The 23,226-nt window shown below is 50.0% G+C and overlaps 1 protein-coding gene across 1 annotated transcript in view; it reads left to right on the top strand.

Moving 5' to 3' along the window:
- The window catches only part of Dync1h1 (dynein cytoplasmic 1 heavy chain 1), a 66,263-nt gene extending 44,461 nt beyond the window's left edge, over window positions 1–21,802 (top strand). The window contains exons 43-78 of the mRNA XM_041633281.1: window positions 1,470–1,599; window positions 3,288–3,421; window positions 3,886–4,000; window positions 4,094–4,255; window positions 4,339–4,553; window positions 4,653–4,857; window positions 5,477–5,650; window positions 5,731–5,850; window positions 6,025–6,145; window positions 7,579–7,774; window positions 8,166–8,283; window positions 9,302–9,517; window positions 10,163–10,375; window positions 10,473–10,600; window positions 10,862–11,015; window positions 11,531–11,677; window positions 11,764–11,914; window positions 12,052–12,305; window positions 12,383–12,517; window positions 12,603–12,697; window positions 12,852–13,026; window positions 13,206–13,281; window positions 14,948–15,108; window positions 15,267–15,378; window positions 15,463–15,523; window positions 15,784–15,907; window positions 16,136–16,249; window positions 16,711–16,881; window positions 17,110–17,327; window positions 17,419–17,522; window positions 19,532–19,743; window positions 19,985–20,138; window positions 20,596–20,738; window positions 20,880–21,048; window positions 21,202–21,329; window positions 21,444–21,802. Coding sequence (XP_041489215.1) covers window positions 1,470–1,599; window positions 3,288–3,421; window positions 3,886–4,000; window positions 4,094–4,255; window positions 4,339–4,553; window positions 4,653–4,857; window positions 5,477–5,650; window positions 5,731–5,850; window positions 6,025–6,145; window positions 7,579–7,774; window positions 8,166–8,283; window positions 9,302–9,517; window positions 10,163–10,375; window positions 10,473–10,600; window positions 10,862–11,015; window positions 11,531–11,677; window positions 11,764–11,914; window positions 12,052–12,305; window positions 12,383–12,517; window positions 12,603–12,697; window positions 12,852–13,026; window positions 13,206–13,281; window positions 14,948–15,108; window positions 15,267–15,378; window positions 15,463–15,523; window positions 15,784–15,907; window positions 16,136–16,249; window positions 16,711–16,881; window positions 17,110–17,327; window positions 17,419–17,522; window positions 19,532–19,743; window positions 19,985–20,138; window positions 20,596–20,738; window positions 20,880–21,048; window positions 21,202–21,329; window positions 21,444–21,572 — 5,434 coding nt within the window. The 3' untranslated portion in view covers window positions 21,573–21,802. The remainder of the gene's footprint in view (window positions 1–1,469; window positions 1,600–3,287; window positions 3,422–3,885; window positions 4,001–4,093; window positions 4,256–4,338; window positions 4,554–4,652; window positions 4,858–5,476; window positions 5,651–5,730; window positions 5,851–6,024; window positions 6,146–7,578; window positions 7,775–8,165; window positions 8,284–9,301; window positions 9,518–10,162; window positions 10,376–10,472; window positions 10,601–10,861; window positions 11,016–11,530; window positions 11,678–11,763; window positions 11,915–12,051; window positions 12,306–12,382; window positions 12,518–12,602; window positions 12,698–12,851; window positions 13,027–13,205; window positions 13,282–14,947; window positions 15,109–15,266; window positions 15,379–15,462; window positions 15,524–15,783; window positions 15,908–16,135; window positions 16,250–16,710; window positions 16,882–17,109; window positions 17,328–17,418; window positions 17,523–19,531; window positions 19,744–19,984; window positions 20,139–20,595; window positions 20,739–20,879; window positions 21,049–21,201; window positions 21,330–21,443) is intronic.
- Window positions 21,803–23,226: the final 1,424 nt, after the last annotated feature.

Genomic DNA, 23,226 nt, shown 5'->3' with positions numbered 1-23,226 from the left:
GGCGTGCACCACCACTGCCTGGCTAGTATAAGGATCTTTTAGTTGTGTTTTGGAATTATTTCTATGTTCATGAGATTAACTCCAGCTTTCTAAGCAGCAGCACTTTTTTCTGTTTGTTGTGAGACAGGGTCCCAGTGTGTAGCCTTGGCTGTACTGAGACTTGATAAGTAGATCATATGCTGGCCTTGAATTTACAGAGATTCTCCTGCCTCTGCCTTCTGAGTGCTGGGATTACAGGTGTGCCCACCACACTCATCTTACTTGCAGCTTTCCTTGTCCGTGTTATACAAGCGTCTTCCAATGCTGTCTTCTTGCAGAGGGCTGGCTTTCTGGCCAGTGTCCTCTTGCTTCTTGGTTTCTGCCAAGTTACATTTCAGGAAGATGCTGTAAGAGATAGGAGAATAGGCTCAGAAGATGAAGGTGAGCCAGGCGTGCCGACACAGGCCTGTCATCCCAGCACACAAGAGTTTCAAACCAGCCTGACTATATAGGACCTTGAGTTTTTTGGGGGAAAGATGTTGACCTTAACCTCGCTTTTTTGTTTTGTTGTGGGGGAGAGGTTGGGCTTTTGGTTTTATAAAAAAGCCATCAATTATAGGCAAAGGGAGGGACACATGGTGAAGTCTGCCCTTTGTAGGCTGCTGCTTTAGAAAAGGCCTTTGTTGTTATGTGAACTGTCTTCACTGTTGCTGACACAAAATTATAATTATTACAGAAAGTCACAGAGAAACTTCTATTTAGACTCAGAACAAGTAATTGTGCAGCTGACTGGTGGTGGTGCACACCTTTAATCTCAGCACTCGGGAAGCAGAAGCATGTGGATCTCTGAGTTTGAGGCCAACCAGGTCTACAGAACAAGTTCCAGGAGAGTCAGGTCTACACAAAGAAACCCTGTCTTGAAAAATAAAAGAAGAAATAGTTGTACATATAAGTCTGCTTTGGAAACCTAGCATGATTGTATATACCTATAAATTTCTAACACTTGGGAAACTGAGGCAAGATTTCTTATTCAAGGTAAAACTGGTTCTAGAGTGAGGCTACCTCACAGTGCATATTCACGCACACACCCACACACAAACACTTGAGGACAGTGTCTCTTGTCTGCTCTGTTGATGTTACAGTAACACTCTGCAGGCTCGCCTGTGTAGGTAGAACACTGTTGTTAGCAGATATAAGAACAGATTTGAGCTGGACTCACTCGTATATACCTGACATCTCGTCATACAGGAGGTTGAGATGTGGGAATCACTTGAATCTGGGGGCTTATGACTAGCCTGGACAACATAGTGGAGGTTGGAAAAAGAAAGAAGCCAAATTTATCATTTCATTTCTTAAATAAGTCTTGTACAGTGTCATGGTGCCAGGTCTATTTAGCATCAAAATAGCAGATTGCTTAAGCCATTCCAATCCCCAGAAACTGAGAGGTGGAGGCTCTCAGCCCTGACACGTGGCTGCTCTCCTTCAAACAGGCTTGTGGAGGACGAAGAGCGGCGCTGGACTGATGAGAACATTGACATGGTTGCTCTGAAGCACTTCCCTAACATAGACAAAGAGAAAGCCATGAACCGGCCTATCCTGTACAGCAATTGGCTGTCCAAGGTAACAAACCGCAGCCGCAGAAGCTCCTCCTAGTCTTCTGTCCCCATGCTTAGAGTTAACCTCTGATCTGTAGCTCAGTAAGTCAAATGATCTGTCACCTTGCATACGTCTGGGACCATGGTCAATCCCTAGTACTACTCAAAAAGGAAAAATCGAGGACTTTGGTTTCAGCAGAGGCACTAAGCATTGTGTTTGTTTTTCAAGACAAGGTTTCACTGTGTGGCCTGGCTGTATTGGAACTCACTGTAGACCAGGCTGGCCTCAAACTAAGAGATCTGCCTACTGAGTGTTGGGATTAAAGGTGTGTGCCACCACCACTCGGCAGCACGAGGGAGGCATTTTTGGCTTTGCATTTAGACAGAAAGCCTCTGGAAATGTAGCTGGCCTGGCCTCTCAGTGTCTTCTTCCATGTGTGATGATCCATGGCAGGAGCATTGGTCTCTAGCAGCTGCAGAAGTCCTCTGAGCATCATGGCCTTCACCCCACACACAGTAAAAAAAGAGCAGTTGTCAGCAATTCGTATGAAAGCTTCTTAGTGCCAAATGGTAAATGACAGTGACATCTGCAGACAGGCGTGAGTTGTCCTTTTCCTGTGAAAAGAGGAGGACGCTTTCTGTTTAGTCTTGATGCATATTTCATGCAGAGATCACTGCTGTATGAGGGTAAGTCAAAACTGCTGTGGGGAGGCCATGCTCTAAAAGCAAAGGAAGGGACAGAGGGTTTATCTCCCAGTGTGGAGATCTGACAGGCAACTGTGCATTGGGTTTGGAGAGCGTCATAAGCTGGGCTGGGCTTGTAGCTCAGTGGTAAAGCACTTGCCTAATGCATAAGACCCTGGGTTCCACGCCTAGTACTACCCAGAAATCGATGTTCTGAGCACACATATGTGGTCTGGCTACTTTGGAGGCAAAGGCCATTGGATCTCTTGAGCCCAAAACAACATGATGAATTTTCATCCCCCAAACAAAGCATAATGGAATAAAATAGCTTCGCATACCAAAGGGCTCCTGCCTGTCGGGAGGCTAACTGTTGCTAGAGACAGAAGAGTAGGTTGCTCAGTGTTACTAGAACTCTCTGGATTCTAAACTGTGGCCCATCTCTCATTTGCAGGAAGGTTTTTCTTTTTACTGTTTATGGGGTCTTCTGAGGAGTGGCATTATTACGTTTAACCACCTACAGTTAGTGTTGGGTGGGTTGCGAGCTGTGTTGTCTGCGTGTCTCCCTTCTGTGCACTCGACCTGTCTTGCTAGGCTTCCCTGTGTGTATGGCTGTGTCCTCCAGCTCTGCTAACCTCTGTTGATCTGGTCTCTGCTTTCTGTCCTGATTGTAGTAGTACAGGCCCTTGTGCCTGCTTCCTTTTCATGAATGTCTTGACCATTCTCAACTCTTTTCCTCTTCCAAACTCACCTTAGAATTGGCTTGTCAGCTTCCTCCAGGAGTGCCATCAGCCACCTCTGAGCTTGGTGGAGTACACTGAGTCTGAGTCTGGATGAGCCGATGCGTGTGCTGTGTGCCCTCTATGGTCGGCTACAGAGGGACCTGCGCATGTGAATGCTGTGTAGTACCTGAGTACTGTCTTCTCGCTGTACATTTTTTTTTTTAGTCTGTTCTTGGGTATCATAGAACTGCGTGTCTAACAACTCAGTGATCTGATTAATGTGCGTGCTGCTTTTTTGTTTCCCAAATAGGATTACATCCCAGTAGATCAAGAAGAGCTAAGAGATTATGTCAAGGCTAGGCTGAAGGTCTTCTATGAAGAAGAACTTGATGTTCCCTTGGTCTTGTTCAATGAAGTACTTGACCATGTACTCAGGATTGACAGGTAGGCTTCACCTCTTACTACCACAGCCCTCTCCTTGGCTGTGTGCAGATTCACGCTAGGCCTTGTGCTGTCTTTCCCCACTCCTCACCTCAGCCTTGCTGCTGAGCCCCTTCCCCTTATCCCTCATCCCAGCCTAACTGGCCCAAGCTTTCACTCCAAGAAGAACCTTTCTTCCTCCAATAACTATGTAGGCCTGCTGCCAGTTTGGGTCCTTCAACCTCCAGCTAGAATTGGGTTCACCCCCTCATGTCATTGGGATCTAGAGGACAGGACTGTGTCTTCCGGGTCTTTGCATGTCTGCTAGACACAGCACTTAGCAGCTGCTCACCAAATGCTTTAACATACAAGTTCAAAGCATGATGAAAATGTTTTAAACATCATCCTAGAAAAGTCATGGGTATGAGTATCAAATGGGAAGTGAGTCGTATAAGCCTGGAAATTTATCTCCTCTGATGATGTTCCAGAATATTCCGACAGCCTCAAGGTCATTTGCTTCTGATTGGTGTTAGTGGAGCTGGAAAAACCACCCTGTCTCGTTTTGTTGCCTGGATGAATGGCTTGAGCGTGTACCAGATCAAGGTGGGTCTGTTGGGTAGCCTCTTAGTTCCAGAGTCTTGATTCTGCATGTCGCTGTTGTATGAGAAAAGCCCTGACTTGTGGCTGCTTCTGCAGGTCCATAGGAAGTACACAGGGGAGGACTTTGATGAAGATCTTAGGACGGTTCTGAGACGTTCTGGCTGTAAAAATGAAAAGATAGCATTCATAATGGATGAATCCAATGTCTTAGATTCTGGATTCCTGGAGCGAATGAATACCCTTCTGGCCAATGGAGAGGTAGGGAGCCATGTGTTGTAGTGTGTTTCGTAGTATCTCCTTACAAGGTAATTAGGCCACATTGAGGCTGTTCTGTCCCCCAGGTTCCTGGGCTCTTTGAAGGGGATGAATATGCCACACTGATGACTCAGTGCAAAGAGGGGGCCCAGAAGGAAGGCCTGATGCTGGACTCACACGAGGAGCTCTACAAGTGGTTCACCAGCCAGGTGATACGCAACCTGCACGTGGTGTTCACCATGAACCCGTCCTCAGAGGGACTCAAGGACCGGGCAGCCACTTCACCAGCCCTTTTCAACAGGTAATGCTGACCTCTGCTGGCTCCAGGTCTTGGAACTGGTCTTCCATCTGTGGCAGACCCACTCTGAGGAGCTTTTCGAGATACGAGCTTCTCTTTCAGATGTGTGCTGAATTGGTTTGGTGACTGGTCCACTGAGGCACTGTATCAAGTTGGCAAAGAGTTCACCAGTAAAATGGACCTGGAGAAGCCAAACTACATAGTCCCTGACTACATGCCGGTTGTGTACGACAAACTGCCACAGCCACCGACACACCGGGAAGCCATCGTGAATAGCTGTGTGTTCGTTCATCAGACTCTTCACCAGGTGTGTGCACTTTTGAGCACAACATGCAGAAGCAGAACTAAATGGATCTAAAGTTAGACGTCTGGGAGCTTCACAGCTGGCCCGTACTGTTGTAAAAAGCAGATGCTTTTCCTCAACTCTTCATGCTTTTTGTTCCTGTTTTGTTTCTCAAGACAGGGTTTCCTTTGTGTAGTCCTAGCTGTCTTGGAACTCACATTGTAGACCAGGCTGGCCTCACACTCATGGGTTGACATCTATTCTTGTCAGTAGTCTTTTCCTTCCTTCTTACTACCTTTTCCACCCAGGCTTTGTCCATCTAGAACAAGAGGCACTCATGTCTCCTTAGCGGATCAGATGGGGACCAGTGAGATGCACAGTGGGTAAAGGTGCTTGCTGTGGAAGCCTGGTGACCTGAGTTTGATCGCAAGAACCCCCAAAAGGTGGAAGGAGAGGACTGACTCCTGAAAGTTGTCCTTTGACCCTCACGCACAGACCATGGCATATGTGAGGATTTGAGAGCTGAGGCTGGCTTGAGTGTTCTGACTTATGAGTGCCAGGCCCATTCCCCCATGTCACACTGCAGTCTGACAGGATGTAGTTGAGGCTGAGGAGTGAGGAACTGAACTTTGTCTTCTAAAAGGCCAATGCACGCCTGGCAAAGCGAGGAGGCAGAACGATGGCCATCACACCTCGGCACTACTTAGACTTCATCAATCACTATGCCAACCTTTTCCATGAGAAGCGCAGCGAGTTGGAGGAGCAGCAGATGCACCTGAATGTTGGGCTCCGAAAAATCAAAGAAACTGTTGACCAGGTAGAGCAGAAGCAGCAGCCCCTGGGGAACCCCAGAGGACTTGCTCTTTGTCTCTGTCTTGAATATGGTTTGTTCCTTAGGTGGAAGAACTGCGCCGTGACCTGAGGATCAAGAGCCAAGAGCTAGAAGTAAAGAATGCAGCAGCCAATGACAAGCTGAAGAAAATGGTGAAGGACCAACAAGAAGCTGAAAAGAAAAAGGTGCATCCCTTTATTCCAGGGAACTTACCTGCTGGACTGGCACATGCAGTAGGAGGATTGGTTTGAAAAGGGCTCTAAATTGAGTGGGTTAGCTGGGTGTGTGTTGGCAGGAGGTGAGCTGTTTAAGGCTCACTTAGCAAGTCCCCCAGCGCTTTAGCCGTCCTTGCCTTCCAGGTCATGAGCCAAGAAATCCAGGAGCAGCTGCACAAACAGCAAGAAGTAATTGCAGACAAGCAGAGTAGTGTCAAAGAGGATCTTGATAAAGTGGAGCCTGCTGTCATTGAGGCCCAGAATGGTATGTAAATGCTATCAGAGCCTGGACTTCGGCTTCACTGAGACGCTGTGTGGCTTCCTATGAGGTGTTTCTAGAAGCATTTGTAATCAGACATCTGAAGCCTTTGCTAAGTGCTCCGCCTGTTTCCACCCCTTAGAGCAGAGCTCATATAACACCAGTCTGATTTACTGTAGCCAAGCCCTTCTTGTAAGCGAAAACTTAGCAAAAGTACTCTGTGTTTTGCTGAGCCTGGAGCACAAGCCTGTAATCACAAGCAGTAGTGAGGCTAAGGCAGTAGGATCTAAAAAAGTAAAAAATAGGGACTGGAGAGACGGCTGAGCATTAAGAGTTCTTGCTGTTCTTACAAAGAACTCAGGTTCAGTCCCTAGCACCCACATGCCCCTCACTACTTCCTGTAATTCCAGTGGCAATGGTTCCAGCATCCTCCTCTGGCTTCCTCAGGCACTGCACACTTATGGTGCACATACATACCTGCAGGCAAAACACTCACACTCAGTGGTATAGGGGCACAACTTTAATCCCAGCGCTCAGAAGACATAGGCAGGGGGTCACTAGTCTCTCTTCCTCTGTCCCTGAAAGGCCATGAAGTGCTGTAGCAATAGCTCCCACATTGGCCTGTGGTCACCCAGTAAAGAATGCCCTTAGCTGTGCTCTGTCTTGATCCCTAGAGTTTGGCTGTGTCTGGTGGCCTCGTTATTAGCACTTTGATTTCACACCTCACAGAGTCACACCACCTACAGAGGCTCAGAGTCCACCACTACAGAGATTTCAGTTTCCATGCAGAAATGGATGTGAAGAGAAAGTTTTCTACTGAGTAATTAAAGTATTTACTAAAACTTAAGTTTAAAACCCTGCATTCAGTTTATAAAGGCAATGGCCTCTTTAGACAAGCCCATTAGACCACTGTAAATTATAACAGATTATGAGGCTTGCGCAGGCCTCAGCCTGTCTGTGGCTTGGGGTCGCTATCTGCCTCATAAAGCAAAAGTGGAGGTGTTATCTTCTGGGAAAACAAGTCATATTTTCTCTGAAAGGTTTTCCTCTCCTACATAATAAGTAACAAGAGAGAAAATAGCTGGGAGTGGTTGTGGCACACGCCTTTAATCCCAGCACTGAGGAGGCAGAAGCAGGTGGATTGGATCTCTGTGAGTTCGAGGCCACCCTGGTCTACAGATTGAATTTCCAGGGCAGTCAGGGCTACACAGAGAGACCCTGTCTCATAAAGACCAAAAGAAAAAAGAGAGAAAAAATAATTATAGCTGGTTGACAGTGTAATTCTTGAAACTAAAATAATTGGACACTGTGCTTGCCAGGAACAGTTAGCAGTTTAGGATAGGTGAGGTGAGGTGTGCTCTAAATGGGGCAGAGCCCTGGTGGCTGCTCTGTGCAGTCTCACCTGGACTTTGTCTCCCCACCGTTCCCCTGCTGGTCAGCTGTGAAGTCCATCAAGAAGCAGCACCTGGTGGAGGTGAGGTCCATGGCTAACCCTCCTGCGGCTGTGAAGCTGGCCCTGGAGTCCATCTGTCTGCTGCTGGGGGAGAGCACCACAGACTGGAAACAGATCCGCTCCATCATCATGAGGGAGAACTTCATCCCCACCATCGTCAACTTCTCGGCAGAGGAGATCAGGTGAGGTCCTTACTGCAGAGGTTGAGGCCATTTGCAGTGATGCTTTCTAAAGGGTCTGCATGGGCATCCCTGGCATGTCATCTATGAGAGGGAACAGGTCACACTGTCACAGAAACATCCTCCTCTGCGGATGTTTTTGACATCGCTGCCAGCAGTCAGCTTCATCCTCCAAATAGCTGTGCGTGCGACTGCACTCAGCCCTGCGGCAGCAGAGCAAGGCTCTTCCAGCTGTAGTGAGGGGGCCAGAGCCTGTCCTCAGCAACCCTGTCACCTTCACTTGAGAACCAGGCCTCAGCCGGCATCATCAGAGCTGCTAGGTCTTTGCATTTGTATTTCAGGGAAATGCATTATTTTTATTTTGTGCATGCTTAGAAATAATTTCCTCTCCTAGTGATGCCATAAGGGAGAAAATGAAGAAAAACTACATGTCCAACCCCAGTTACAACTATGAAATTGTCAACCGGGCTTCCCTGGCTTGCGGCCCCATGGTGAAGTGGGCAATTGCACAGGTGGGTTCTTCCACAGCCGGCCCTGCCACTTCTTTGTTTTCGTTACTGTTATGCTCCTGTGGTCATTTTCTGGGTTTTTGTTCATTGTTTGTGTTTAAAAGAAAACCATAGTATAGGTTAGGTGGAAAGAGTGTGGATTCCAGGAGGAAAAGATAGAGAAAAAGTCATGCCTTTTAAATTAGTTGTGGGTTAGATATAGACTTAGCTTATTAGGAAAGGAAAAGGCACTGCCAAGGGTAGAGTGGGCTAGTGATCTGAGAAAGGGCCGAGAAAGCCAGTTCTTCCATGGATGTGTGTCTCCTGGGTGTGTGGAAATCAGAGGACATCTTGTGGAGTCTACAAGGGTTCTGAGAATCAAACTCTGGTCTCCGGGCTTACGTGGCAAGCACTTTGATCTGCTGAACCATCTAGCCATAAGATTTAATTTTAAGGGTTTGGTTTGGTTTGGTTTTTTGGTTTTTTGTTTGTTTGTTTGAGGGGGTGGGACAGTTTTGAGACAGGGCTTCTCTGTAGCTTTGGAGCCTGTCCTGGAACTAGCTCTTGTAGACCACTAGCTCTGTGGCCTCAAACTCACAGGGATTTACCTGCCTCTGCTTCCTGAGTGCTGGGATTAAAGGCATGTGCCACCACCACCCAGCTTAAGGTTTATTTCATTATTTTTTTTTTTAAATTGTGTATGTGTCTGTGTTGTGAATGTGTGTACATGAGAAATCCAGAAAAGGGCTGAGTGCTGGGAAACAAACTCAGGTCCTCTCTAATGTGAGGGTGGAAATTACTCTGAACTGCTGAGCCATTTTCTAGACCCCATTTGGTTTTTGAGAGAATCTCCCTTTAAAGCCCAGATTACTGCAGCCCAAGTGCCAGGACTACAAGCACCAGCACCATCCCTTGATTTTATTTTTAACTAGCTATTCTAAGTAATGGGCTTCATTGTGGCATTTTTCTCACATTCATGTCATTACACCTGTTCCTTGTTACATGTCATTGTTCGTCACACCCTATGCCTTGCCCTTCCCAGCTGAATTATGCAGACATGTTAAAGAGAGTGGAGCCCCTGCGGAATGAGCTGCAGAAACTGGAAGATGATGCCAAGGACAACCAGCAGAAAGCCAATGAGGTGGAGCAGATGATCCGGGATCTGGAGGCCAGCATCGCCCGCTACAAGGAGGAGTACGCAGTCCTCATCTCAGAGGCCCAAGCCATCAAGGCAGACCTGGCGGCTGTTGAAGCCAAAGTAAGCCTTGCCTTGCTACCCAAGATTCTCTGAAGTCTCAGTTACATAGAAGGTCCTTATGGTCTCCCTGGTGGAAGCCTAGATTAACAAGTGTTGAGTCATACAGTGAACCGGCTCGTGTGTGTTGGGACCCTGAGTTTGCACTAAGAACAGTGACTTTAACTCACTTCCTCCTTGAGTCCTTTACATAGGCTACCGGTGTGTCTTCCCCTTGGCCATACCCAGCTGTTCCTCACCTCAGGCAAATCCCAGGTGTAGATGTGTCAGAGCTGAAGGTTAAAGCTCTGCCTTGGCGTGTGCTCTGATGAGACCCCAACACACGTGCTGTTAGTGTCTGTAGCCCAGCCGGAGTCTGCTTCTAGTTCTCCTGGACCCTGCACACAATGTAGATACTTTTTCCTCATTAATTCAGGGGTCGGGTATGTGTATGCCATAGCACACATGTGGAAGCCAGAGGACACTTCTGTGGAGTTGGTTCTCTCCTTCCACTGTGTAGGTTGCAGGGATGGAACTCTGGCCATCATGGCAGCAAGAGCTGTTACTCACTGAACTATCTCATTGGCCCCATGGCTGAGTTCCTCTGTAGTATTCAGGGTATTCCTAAATATGTCTTTTCATTTGCGTCCCCCTTTCCGCCCCCTTTAGGTAAACCGGAGCACTGCGCTTCTAAAGAGTTTATCTGCTGAAAGGGAACGTTGGGAAAAGACCAGTGAAACTTTCAAAAACCAGATGTCCACCATTGCTGGTGACTGCCTCCTGTCCGCTGCCTTCATTGCTTATGCAGGGTACTTTGACCAGCAGATGCGCCAGAACTTGTTCACCACCTGGTCTCATCACTTACAGCAAGCCAACATCCAGGTAACCGGCAGTCCAGCCAGCACTGGGCACTGACCAAGTCCTAACTGGACTGTCAGTGATGCCAAGTCACAGGGGAGATAACCAGCCCCCCTTTCAGTTCCGCACAGACATCGCAAGGACAGAGTATCTCTCCAATGCTGACGAGCGCCTCCGCTGGCAAGCCAGCTCTCTGCCTGCTGATGACCTGTGCACAGAAAATGCCATCATGCTAAAGCGCTTCAACAGGTATGTGCTTCCAGGCCGGAGGTACGGCTAGGGACCGTGTGAATGGCCACCCTGTTGAACTGTATCCACCATACCTGGATGGAGGAGATGGCGGAGGCTGTGCTAAGAGGGCAATGTTTGCTTTTACATCTTTGTTCAGTTCTGCTCACCACAGGAAGGCTTCAGAGAAATAACTTTCTTTAAGTCACATCTGTGTGTGAACAGGAGCCTCTGCCTTTCCTGGTGGACTCCTCACCTGCTCTCCTGTCACCTCACCCTCAGGTACCCACTGATCATTGACCCCTCGGGTCAGGCTACAGAATTCATCATGAATGAGTATAAGGACCGGAAGATCACAAGGACCAGCTTCTTAGATGATGCCTTCCGGAAGAATTTGGAGAGTGCTCTGAGATTTGGCAATCCCCTTCTCGTCCAGGTTTGTGTCTGTATTTGGATTTGTCACTCCTGTTGTGGTCCATCAATCTACAGTTGATGTAAAGTAAATCTAAATCACACAGCTCAAACCCTGATGGTCTTTGAACTTTGTTAGGCTTTGTTTGATACTAAAACAAGAATAAAACCCCTCAGCCAGCTGTGTTGACACACACCTTTAATCCCAGCACTCAGAAGGCAGAGGCAGGTAGATGTCTTGAGTTCAAGGCCAGTGTGGTCTAGTAAGTTCAAGAATGCCAGGGCTACACAGAGAAACCCTGTCTTGAAAAACAAAAACAAACAAAAGCTAGTGTTCAGTGTGGCTAATAAACCATGTGGTTAGCATATCTCTGAGCTGGTTTTCGTTGCTGGGGATAAAACCCAGGCCTCACATGTACAAGTGCCCTGCCCGATAAAAAGGCATAACTCAACTTAGGATCACAGGCAGGGCTTGGTGGCTTATGGATGGTGCACTGGCCCAGATAGGAAACTGACATCTGCTTTTTGTGTCCTACGTAGGATGTGGAAAGCTATGATCCAGTTTTGAATCCAGTACTGAATCGTGAAGTTCGCCGGACAGGAGGGAGAGTGCTGATTACCCTTGGGGACCAAGACATAGACCTGTCACCATCATTTGTCATCTTTCTGTCTACCCGAGACCCAACTGTAAGCAGGGGACACTTGGGAGATGAGCAGGACGGTGGTGTTAGAAGGTGACTGAAGCCACCAGCCTGTCTTGTCCTTTCTGACAGGTGGAGTTCCCACCAGATCTCTGTTCCCGGGTCACCTTTGTGAACTTCACGGTCACCCGGAGCAGCTTACAGAGCCAGTGTCTCAATGAAGTGCTTAAAGCAGAAAGGCCCGACGTGGATGAGAAGCGCTCAGACCTCCTGAAACTGCAAGGTAGGTTCTGGAAGGTTCTGGTCCTCCACTTCCAGGTGGTGGTACAGGTGGCAGGCTGGGCTCTGAGGGATGAGGGGGCAAGGATGACACTGGACACCCCAGGAAATAGGAATGCCTGTGCTGTCTTCTCTCTCAAGGGGAATTTCAGCTGCGTCTACGGCAGCTAGAAAAGTCTCTGCTGCAAGCTCTCAACGAAGTGAAAGGCCGAATTCTGGATGACGACACCATTATAACCACCCTGGAGAATCTAAAGCGGGAAGCTGCCGAGGTCACCAGAAAAGTGGAGGAGACAGACATTGTCATGCAGGAGGTGGAGACCGTGTCCCAGCAGTACCTGCCACTGTCCACTGCTTGCAGCAGCATCTACTTCACCATGGAGTCCCTGAAGCAGGTGAGGCCCTTGGCATAGCAGCCCTGAACCCACTCTGGCCTGGGGCCCACTCTGATAGTCACGTGACTTCCTTCCAGGTACACTTCCTGTATCAGTACTCACTGCAATTCTTCCTCGATATCTACCACAACGTGCTGTATGAGAACCCGAACCTGAAGGGAGCCACTGACCACACGCAGCGCCTCTCCATCATAACCAAGGACCTCTTCCAGGTAGAGAGCAGAGCATGCGTCTGTCTGATATGAGGATACAGAAGTACTGTCTCCAGAGCACCAATGTTCCCTTCTTGGTCCCCAGGTGGCATTTAACCGGGTGGCTCGAGGCATGCTGCATCAGGACCACATCACCTTTGCCATGCTGCTGGCGAGGATCAAGCTGAAAGGCACCATGGGGTGAGTCCAGCTGGCTCAGGTGTGGATATGGCTCTGCAGGTCATCCTGGCATCTTGTGTTGGGGTGCCTTCTCCTTTCCCTGGCCTTTGAATCACAACTGTTGTCTCAGTTTCTGTGTAAAGATACTCTGCCTGACCTGTGCCCCCCTTCGCAGGGAGCCCACCTATGACGCAGAGTTCCAGCACTTCCTCAGAGGGAAGGAGATTGTGCTGAGTGCCGGCTCCACCCCCAAAATCCAGGGTCTGACTGTGGAGCAGGCGGAAGCTGTCGTGAGGTTGAGTTGTCTGCCTGCCTTTAAGGATCTGATTGCAAAAGTTCAGGCAGATGAGGTAATTGTCTTACGTGTTCCCAGTGAGAAATGTCGTCTGGAAGCCCACAGTCTTGACTGTGTGCCTGTGTCAGACCCTAAAGGCCTGCTCAGCCAGTGGAGCAAGAGCCTGGGCTGCGTGCCGAGCACCTACACACCAGGTAGCTGTTCTGTGCTGACACTTCCCTGTTGTCTCTGCAGCAGTTTGGCATTTGGCTGGACAGTAGTTCACCAGAGCAGACCGTGCCATACCTCTGGAGCGAGGAAACACCTACAAGTGAGTCAGATCCAGGCCCCTGCCATTCTCTCTCTGAACCTTAATATAAATTTGGGTGTAATGCTTCCCAAGAGAAGTATCAGTGACTCCCCAGCATCAGAACCTGTTAGAAGCCAGTCCAGAATGGTGATGAGCCCTGAATCCCAGCTACTCAGGACACTGAGGTGGGAAGATTAACAGTTCCAGGCCAGCCTAGGCTACATGATGAGATCTTGTCTCAAAACAACAAAATCACCATTTTAGGAAACCATTTAGAGAGATGGCTCCTAAGTAGAAGTTGACTAAGAAATGGAGGACCAGATTTCTCATTCCTCCCTCAAGTCATCATTAGTGACCATAGGAGGATGGAGGAGGCGAGTGATACCACATAACTCAGTGATAGAGTACTTACCTAGCAGGCCTAAGGCCCTGGGAAGTCAGTTCTCCTTACTGAGGTATGGGGATGCCTAACAGATGAAGGGGGAAATGTTTGTGATTGTGCCACACGGACTGAGTGGAGCATAGCTGGCCCTGGGCTGGCCAGGCCACAAGAGGGGCAGCAGCATGTGGTCTCGGGAGCCCAGCGCACAGGGCACTCGGCCAGCCAGGTTTCTGTTTCCCAGTGAGGTCTTACGCGTCTGCTGCCAGCAGACACATGTGCTGTGCTTTTAGAATCAATAGGCGAGGGCCAGCAAGATGGCTCTGTGGGTAAAGTCCTGCGTTCCATTCCTCTGACCCACGAGCTAGGAAAGAACCAACCCTAGCCATCCTGACCTCCACACTCCATATGCAATGCACAGTCCACGGATGAGCTGGGTGTGGTGGCTACACATGGTTGTACACACAAAATAAAAAATTTCAAATGTATTTAAGAAAAAAAAAACTCCCCCCAGGGCAACCAAGGGCAACATAGAAAGAAACCTTGTCTCAAAAATAAGTAAATAAAGTTTTATTTTTGTCAAGCATTGTAATGCATGCCTTTAATACCATCACTGAGGAAGCAGAAATATGTAGATCTCAGAGTTTAAGGCTACCCAGGACCACATAATGCAACAGATTAGGGGGCTAGGGATTAGATGGTTTAGTGGGTAAAAGTGATTGTTACACAAGACAGGTGACTTGAATTCCCAAAACCTACAGACAGTAGTGCAAGCATCAATGACCCCTGCACCCCCCTGCGAGGAGATGGGAGGCAGAGAGAGATGAACAGCAGTTCACAGGCCAACTAACCTTGGTCACACGGTGGTAAAGAGATACCCTGTTGCAGGCTGAAGGGATTGATGCCTGAGGTTGTCCTCTGCCTTCCACACACATGCCATAGCATGTGAGTGCACATGCTTCCACATACAGGCAACCACACATAGTCAACAAATGAGCCAGGTGTGGCAGCCACACATCTGTAATCCCAGCACCATGGAGGAAGAAGTGGCAGGATCATGAGTTCAAGGCTAGCCTGGGAATTGTAATATCAACCAATGGCACCTGCTCAGTACTCCCATGCCTAGTGTTAAAAACTTGTCGCTGGGCATCTGAAATGTCAGATGCTCCTTGGGCCCAAGAGAATCAGTAGGGTGTGAGCTGAATCTCAGGCTGAGCGTTTGGCTGAGCCAGTTCCCTGAATTGAGAAGTCAGAAGGGATGTTATCTCCAAGAGTGCCTTTACTCACCCTTGCCATATCTCATTTCAGCTCCCATCGGGCAAGCCATCCACCGCTTACTGCTCATTCAAGCTTTCCGACCTGACCGCCTGTTGGCCATGGCCCACATGTTTGTTTCCACAAACCTCGGGGAATCCTTCATGTCCATCATGGAGCAGCCACTTGACCTCACCCACATTGTGGGCACAGAGGTAATGTCCCAGTGTCTCATCCTGGCTCCCATAGACAGCATTTGCCTTGGCACCAGCGCTGGCCACAGCCCAGGCACACTGCTTCTTGGCTGCAATCTCCCCAAAGCCAACAAACACCTCCTTCAGGTCCTATCTCGCATCTACCGTTTCATTTACAGGTGAAGCCAAACACACCTGTCCTGATGTGCTCTGTGCCTGGGTATGATGCCAGTGGGCATGTTGAGGACCTCGCAGCTGAACAGAACACGCAGATCACTTCTATTGCCATTGGTAAGGACGCTTAATGGTTTCGTGGGCATGTGCCAGCCTTGAGCAAAAGGCTGCTGCTGCTCACACTAAGCTTCCTTGTCTCAGGCTCGGCAGAAGGCTTTAACCAAGCAGATAAGGCCATCAACACCGCTGTGAAGTCAGGCAGGTGGGTGTGATTGGCTTGGTCTTTTTTTTTTTAGTTTTTTCGAGACAGGGTTTCTCTGTAGCTTTGGAGCCTGTCCTGGCACTAGCTCTTGTAGACCAGGCTGGCCTCGAACTCACAGAGATCCGCCTGCCTCTGCCTCCCAAGTGCTGGGATTAAAGGCGTGCGCCACCACCGCCCGGCTTAGCTTGGTCTTAAAGACCTATGTGTACCCAGGATCCCTGTGAAGGCTGTCCAGTCACTGTGACCTTGTGTGTGTGCAGGTGGGTGATGCTGAAGAATGTACATCTGGCCCCAGGGTGGCTAATGCAGCTGGAAAAGAAGCTGCACTCCCTGCAGCCACACGCCTGCTTCCGACTTTTCCTCACCATGGAGATCAACCCCAAGGTGAGCAAAAAGTGTAGGAGCTCTGGGTGCTAGAGCCTTTTGTGTAAGTGTTGTGCACAGTCAAGAAACTACTGCATCAAAACCAGAGGGTTAGCTGGCTGTGGTGGCACATCTGCAAGCCTAGAACTTTGGGTGCTGGAGCAGGAGAATTGCCAGGAGCTTGAGGTCAACCACACCTTGTCTCCCTAAAATAAAAGCAGACATCATAAAGGCCACCTTCTCCCTCAGGTGCCAGTGAACCTGCTCCGTGCAGGCCGCATCTTCGTGTTTGAGCCACCGCCTGGGGTGAAAGCTAACATGCTGAGGACGTTCAGCAGCATCCCTGTCTCTCGGATATGCAAGGTAAAGGACATGGCCCTGGGTACACCCGCACACAAACCCAAGACCACGAGGGAAGGCAGGAAGAGTGAGGTCCCCAGTGAGCAGATGCACCCCAGAGTCCACTCCAGATTGCATAGTAGGCACAGCCCCTGAAGCCACTCTGCCCCTGTGCCACATGAGGACAACGGTACTTCAGGAAGGATCCCTGTCAATTCTGCTTTGCTTAGTGCCAAAATCCACTGTTTGAGTTCATTTTTAGAAAGCCTGTCTAAATTCAGGTGCCGTCGTATCTGTGCTGGTCCACAAACTGGGTACTTTCTTCTGTCGGCCATACTGTTTGACTGCTGCTGCAGTCCAGGTGGCTGAGGTGTGAGGGTGTGAGTCACTCTTCAGATCTTTACTTCTAAAGTAGTGTCTAGTTGTCTTAGACAAACACATGATGCTCTCTGATGATTCTGTCCTTGGTCGTCTTCCTCGTCTAGTCTCCAAATGAGCGTGCCCGCTTGTACTTTCTGCTGGCATGGTTCCATGCCATTATCCAAGAGCGCCTGCGCTATGCTCCGCTGGGGTGGTCAAAGAAATACGAATTTGGAGAATCTGACCTTCGATCGGCTTGTGACACGGTGGACACATGGCTGGATGACACAGCCAAGGCAAGTAGGCTATGCCACACCAATGATGCCAGTGCACTTAGGGGAAATCATACTCAGACACATCACATGTGATGTGAGAACTCAGGAGTGCTAGTGTTTTAGCAGCCAGAACTTAACAGTGCGGCACTTGCTATACGGGAGTAGGTCCCAGGTGAGCAGATGCACCCTCAGAGGTACAGAGCCAGCCCCTTGCGTGTACCCGTATGACTCAGCCTCTCTTCACCCCAGGGCCGGCAGAACATCTCACCTGATAAGATCCCATGGTCTGCCCTGAAGACCCTGATGGCCCAGTCCATCTATGGTGGCCGCGTGGACAATGAGTTTGATCAACGTCTACTTAATACCTTCCTGGAGCGTCTGTTCACAACCCGGAGTTTCGATAGTGAATTCAAGCTGGCCTGCAAGGTTGATGGGCACAAGGATATCCAGATGCCCGACGGCATCAGGTATGGCTTCCTGTGGGGACAGAAGTCGTGGCGGAGGGAACATTTGGAGCCAGTTTGCCCAACTCTGATTCCAAATGTCCTGCTTTCTCAGGCGAGAGGAGTTCGTGCAGTGGGTGGAGCTGCTGCCTGATGCCCAGACGCCCTCGTGGCTGGGCCTGCCCAACAATGCCGAGAGGGTCCTGCTTACCACCCAAGGTGGGCCGTGAGTCTCTTCACTCCCCTAGAGCCTGCTGAGTAGGGCTTCTTCACCTCTGGAAAGGTGCAGAAAAGTGGCTTTAGTTCCAGGTTGGAAGCACTGATAGGGGCTTGGTTGGTAGATACACAGACCTGTGCCTTAGCCTGGGGCAAAGGCAGAAAAACCAGAGTTCAACATCTGGTCTACACAGCATGCCCTAGGCTCAGGCTACATGAGACCATGCCTTAGACAACAAAACATACCTTGTATAAAGTCAGTTTTTGTTTTGCTTTTCACAACATTGCGAGTAGAATCCAGAGCCTAACACAACTTAGCAGCTCTGTGAGTGAACCGCAGACCCTCCCCTTCAACGCTGTCCTAAAACAGCCATTAGAGCCTGGCTTCCTAGCACACATATGGTAGAGGCAACAGGGTCAAGAGTTCTTGGCTAACCTAGGCTGGCCAACCTAGGCTACATAAAACATCTTTAAAAACATCAGGTAAGGGGGGCTGGAGAGATGGCTCAGGTTAAGAGCATTGCCTGCTCTTCCAAAGGTCCTAAGTTCAATTCCCAGCAACCACATGGTGGCTCACAACCATCTGTAATAAGGTCTGGTGCCCTCTTCTGGCCTGCAGGCGTACACAGAGACAGAATATTGTATACATAATAAATGAATAAATATTTAAAAAAAAAAAAAAACATCAGGTAAGGAGCCAGGCAGTGGTGGTGCACGCCTTTAATCCCAGCACTTGAGAAGCAGAAGCAGATGAATCTCTGAGTTCAAGGTCAGCCTGGTTTACAGAGCAAGTTCAGGAACAGACAAACCCTGCCTCAAAACACACACAAAAGACTTTCTGAACTGAGAAGTGACTTCAGCCAGAAGAGAGCCAAGAAAATAAAACTGGAAATACATTCAAAGTGCCATCTAGTCAGCGATTCTTTTTTTTTTTTTTTTTTTTGGTTTTTCGAGACAGGGTTTCTCTGTGGCTTTGGAGCCTGTCCTGGAACTAGCTCTGTAGACCAGGCTGGTCTCGAACTCACAGAGATCCGCCTGTCTCTGCCTCCCGAGTGCTGGGATTAAAGGCGTGGGCCACCATCGCTGGGCTAGTCAGCGACTCTAAAGCAAGACTTTCCAGATCAGTAGCAACATTGTAGTACTTTCTGGGAGTGACAGGTTTGAGAGGTGCTTGCCTAACCTGATTTCTAGGAGAAGGCTGAGAAGAGCTGGCGCAAACACTCCAAAGCAGATGAGGCAGGCTGGATGGCTCCCAGCTGCCTCGCCCTTCTACAGAGAACATTCTCTGGGAGCTTGCCTATTTCTGAGGTGCTTCACGTGTCGGAAGTGCTTGTGGGAGGAGGCCACCTTTGTGAGAAGCTGGGGACTATTGTAATGGAGAGTGGGTAGTGAACAGCTGTTCTGTGGGTTTAGTTTGAAAATGAGTATTTGAGACCTGGAAGCTAAGCAGGTTAGGTACAGCCTCTCCAGTATATAAGCCATCTGTCGTTGTATGGGTCTCAGAAAATTGCTGGGGCAAGTGAGACCAGGAGTAGTAACTCCTGTGTCCTATCAGCACTGTCAGGAACCTGGTGCTCCAGGGTCATTGCCCAGCTCTCAGCCTTCCCAGTCCAGAAAGCAGGGAAGCTCATCAGTTTGACCTTCAGTCTCCATGGGAGAGGGCCAGGCCAGGCACTACTGTGCCTTCAGTCACAACTGGCTGTGGGCAGAGTTCACAGGAATCCCAGCTGCCATCCCAAACATCCCCATGGCAGACTGAATGCATGGCTTCTGAGACCCAAAGCTGTATTAACATACTGCAACGTCATGGGGCATGCCCGGACACTGGATCTGTCTTATTAGTCTAACATGGCCTGTTTTCTTCTGTGTTTACCTCTTCTCTGGGCCTGGTCTGCACTAGATCATGTGTGCAGAGTCCAGTAGGCTGCTGTAGTGACTTACTGGTGATGTACCACTGCTTCTTGACATTGAACTCTTCCTCCTTGCCTGCCTCCCACCCATGGCTGGCCTAGGTGTGGACATGATCAGTAAGATGCTGAAGATGCAGATGCTGGAGGATGAGGATGACCTGGCCTATGCAGAGACAGAGAAGAAGACAAGGACAGATTCCACATCTGATGGGCGCCCTGCCTGGATGAGGACACTGCACACCACGGCATCTAACTGGTTGCACCTCATCCCACAGACACTGAGCCCACTTAAGCGCACTGTGGAGAACATCAAGGTAGCTGGGCTGGAGCCTTCGCATTGTCTTAAGAGTCGGTGTGCTAATCCAACCTTGAGCAAAAGGAAAGGCCACTTTTAATTGAACTGTTTCAGAACTGTCCATGATCTGAGAGTTAGGGGCCGAGGTCATTCTTTATATTGGGAGCTGGTGGCAAGGCTGGGGCGTAGGATAGATCTGAGGCCCTCTTAAAGTTGACTTGCTTCTGTAGACAGACTTTTCCTCTTCTCTTTGGTTTTAGGATCCTTTGTTTCGGTTCTTTGAGAGAGAAGTGAAAATGGGAGCCAAGTTACTCCAAGATGTACGCCAGGACCTTGCTGACGTGGTCCAAGTGTGCGAGGGGAAGAAGAAGCAGACCAACTACCTTCGCACACTCATCAACGAGCTGGTGAAAGGTGCTGAGGTGCAGGGTTTGCTGGTCAGCTGTCCACTCCCGTGAATAGGCACCCTGCAGCACTAAGCCTTGCCTGCATCTTTTCAGGCTTCCTCAGGGCGGCTCAGGAGCGAGGGAGGGTCAGAGAAACCCCCCCGCTTTTCCCTGGGCTTCCCTGAAGTTTTTGCGCAGCTTCTGTGACTTTGCAGGGTGATGCAGTGAAGGGACACAAAACAAGCAGGAGCAGGGCAGTGTCCCCAGTCCAGAGACAGAGTGCACTTGCATGCAGTGCTGGGCCGCCAAGCGTGCACCCCACGCTACTCTGACAAGCATGCTCTGGGCCTACTGGGTGTGGATAGGGTACCAGGTGCAGCCAGGAGTAGAGCTGTGCTATGCAGGTGTTGGCAGCCTGAGCCACTTCAGCTGCTGGGGAGTTGGCAGAGCTGATGCCAAACCTGGGTCTTGGTTCCTTGTTGCAGGGATCTTGCCTAGGAGCTGGTCCCATTACACGGTGCCTGCAGGCATGACGGTTATCCAGTGGGTGTCGGACTTCAGTGAGAGGATCAAACAGCTACAGAATATCTCACAGGCGGCCGCATCTGGTGGTGCCAAGGAACTGAAGGTGGGCGAGTATGGCCCTGAAAAGTCAGGGTAGCGCCTGTTGAGCTGGACTTGGATAGAAAAGTGTCCTTTAGGATGGCATTGGGGACAGCCCAGGTCTGTGCCTGACCTGCTCTCCTTCCCCGGGGCTCTGTTTCTACAGAATATCCACGTGTGCTTGGGTGGCCTGTTTGTGCCTGAGGCCTACATCACTGCCACCAGACAGTATGTGGCACAAGCCAACAGCTGGTCCCTGGAGGAACTTTGCCTGGAAGTCAATGTCACTGCCTCACAGAGTGCCACCCTGGATGCCTGCAGCTTTGGGGTCACAGGTAAGCTAGTGTCTGGGTGCTCAGACAGCCATTCAGTGTGACCTGATTGTAGTGCAAGTGGCCAGGCAGAGCCCCACTCAGCCTGTGGGTGCCCTGTAAGCAGGGCTGGGTGGCTGGGGCCGCTTCAGCCCAGGCCTCCATGTCTCCTCACAGGACTGAAACTTCAAGGAGCCACATGCAACAACAGCAAATTATCGCTCTCCAGCGCCATCTCCACAGTCCTCCCGCTAACACAGCTACGCTGGGTGAAGCAGACAAATGCCGAGAAGAAGGCCAGCGTGGTGAGTGCCATCTCCCCCCCTGCCTGACAACAACTTCACCACAGCCTGAACCCCATGGGAGCAGGACTTCCTGTCTCCAGAGTGAGTCACAGCAACCCCCTGTCTGTCCTACAGGTAACCTTGCCTGTCTACCTGAACTTCACTCGGGCAGACCTTATCTTCACCGTGGACTTTGAAATTGCTACAAAGGAAGACCCACGCAGCTTCTACGAGCGTGGAGTTGCAGTTCTGTGCACTGAGTAGAGCTAGACTTCTTGGATCCTTCTGGAATAGTAACATTCAATAGCTAACATTCATTAATCCTTAAGCGTTGGGAAGTTGGATGGACTGGTAAGAAGAAAGTGTTTGGTCTGCGCTGGAGGAAGTGAAAGCTGCTGCTGAGGTGGGGACAGGCTGGAAAGATGCACGTCTGTGTGTGGACGGCTATGGAACGGCTTGTTTTATTATAAAACACTAAGCATGGCAGCCTCCCACCTCTTGTGGTCGCTCTGTCTGCTGTGAGAATCCTTGCGTCTCCCCCCATGGTGCAGCTCTTGACAGCTGCACCCCAGCCCACCTCACCTTTGTCACCATGGTCACAGACACTGAAGCAGCCAGGCGAGGCTAGAACTGCACTTCACCCCGAGCCTGCCTACAACTGTGTTCTTGACTGAAACTCGGCTGTCTGACACCTCCATCCCCCAGGCACCTTTCCTGTCCTAAACACAGTCCTGCCACCAATCCCCTTCTCCCACACTTCATGTCCATACCGCCCCAGCGTGGTGAGAGAGTGGCCTTGGCCTCACAGTAAGGGTGGCAGTTAACCTGGTTCTCGAATCTGGGTTTCCACAGTGGGTGTGGCACATGTTAGCTGTAAGGACTCCTTAACAGAGAGGCACTGTCCTAACCCCCAAGGGCTCTGGGAGCAGACACAGCACCTCTCACTATAAACAAAAGCTGCCAACATTATCTCCCTGAGGAACAGGAACATGGAGGTGACTCTGCCCTGCAGAGCCCACAGGAACCACAGTGGCTTTTCCTTGCTGTCTGTCCTCCAAGGATGTTGCCCGAGTCTGGGGGAGTGCTGGCAACACTAGTTTCGCCCCAGCCCCATAATTGTACTTCTGGTTCTGGGAGCACCTCCTCCCCAGGGAGCACTCCCACCTGCTCCCTCCTATAGTCAGAAGAGTCAGTTCTGCTAGACAGTCACCATCCACCCTGTTGTCCTCTCTGGCAGAGCCAGCCTGGGCACTGATGAGCAAGACCCGACCCCTAACCAGTGCTGGAATGGCCCCAAGGTGGACCTTGCTCTGCCAAGATTGGGCACCTCCTTGTGGCACCTTTTTTATTTGTCCTTGGGAACCTTGTGGTCCTTGTCCATGCCATGGGGATGACACTAGATTGGAGAGGAGATGGGACCTGGACTTCTGGCGTCTGCACCAGACTCTTGTTCAGCTCTCACTACCTACAGGAAAGAAAATTCCAATGAACAAAGTGGCAAAAGTGGAACAGGAGGAAACATGCCACCCACAGTGAGCACAACATTCTCGTAGGCTGAGTCTGAGCTGACTATAAGAGACCCTGCTCCCAGGTGGCACAGAGGGCTTGATCAGTTAGACTTCTGAACATTTTAGGAATGGGGAGGGATCTGCCCTGCCTCTGCCTCAGCCCGCAAGCCAGCACTCGGGAGACTAAGGCAGGAAGGTTGCTGGGGCTATGTCACAAGATCCTGGGGTCACCAGGCGGTGGTGGCGCAACCAAAAGCTACAGAGAAACCCTGTCTCGAAAATCAAATAAATAAATAGACAAGGTCCTGGGGTCTGGAGGCCCAGCGAAGGCCACTGGAACCGTCGCTGAGTTGTAACCTATCTGTTTTTCACACTGTGTGTGCACACGTGCACAAGCGCGCCACTCTGTT

The sequence above is a fragment of the Microtus oregoni genome, unplaced genomic scaffold, assembly GCF_018167655.1.
Source record: "Microtus oregoni isolate MIOR12 unplaced genomic scaffold, Mior012 000043F_ref0000047, whole genome shotgun sequence".
In the NCBI taxonomy this organism is placed as follows: Eukaryota; Metazoa; Chordata; class Mammalia; order Rodentia; family Cricetidae; genus Microtus; species Microtus oregoni.
Note: the sequence above shows the minus strand (reverse complement) of the source record. Positions and strands in the feature narration are given on the sequence as shown.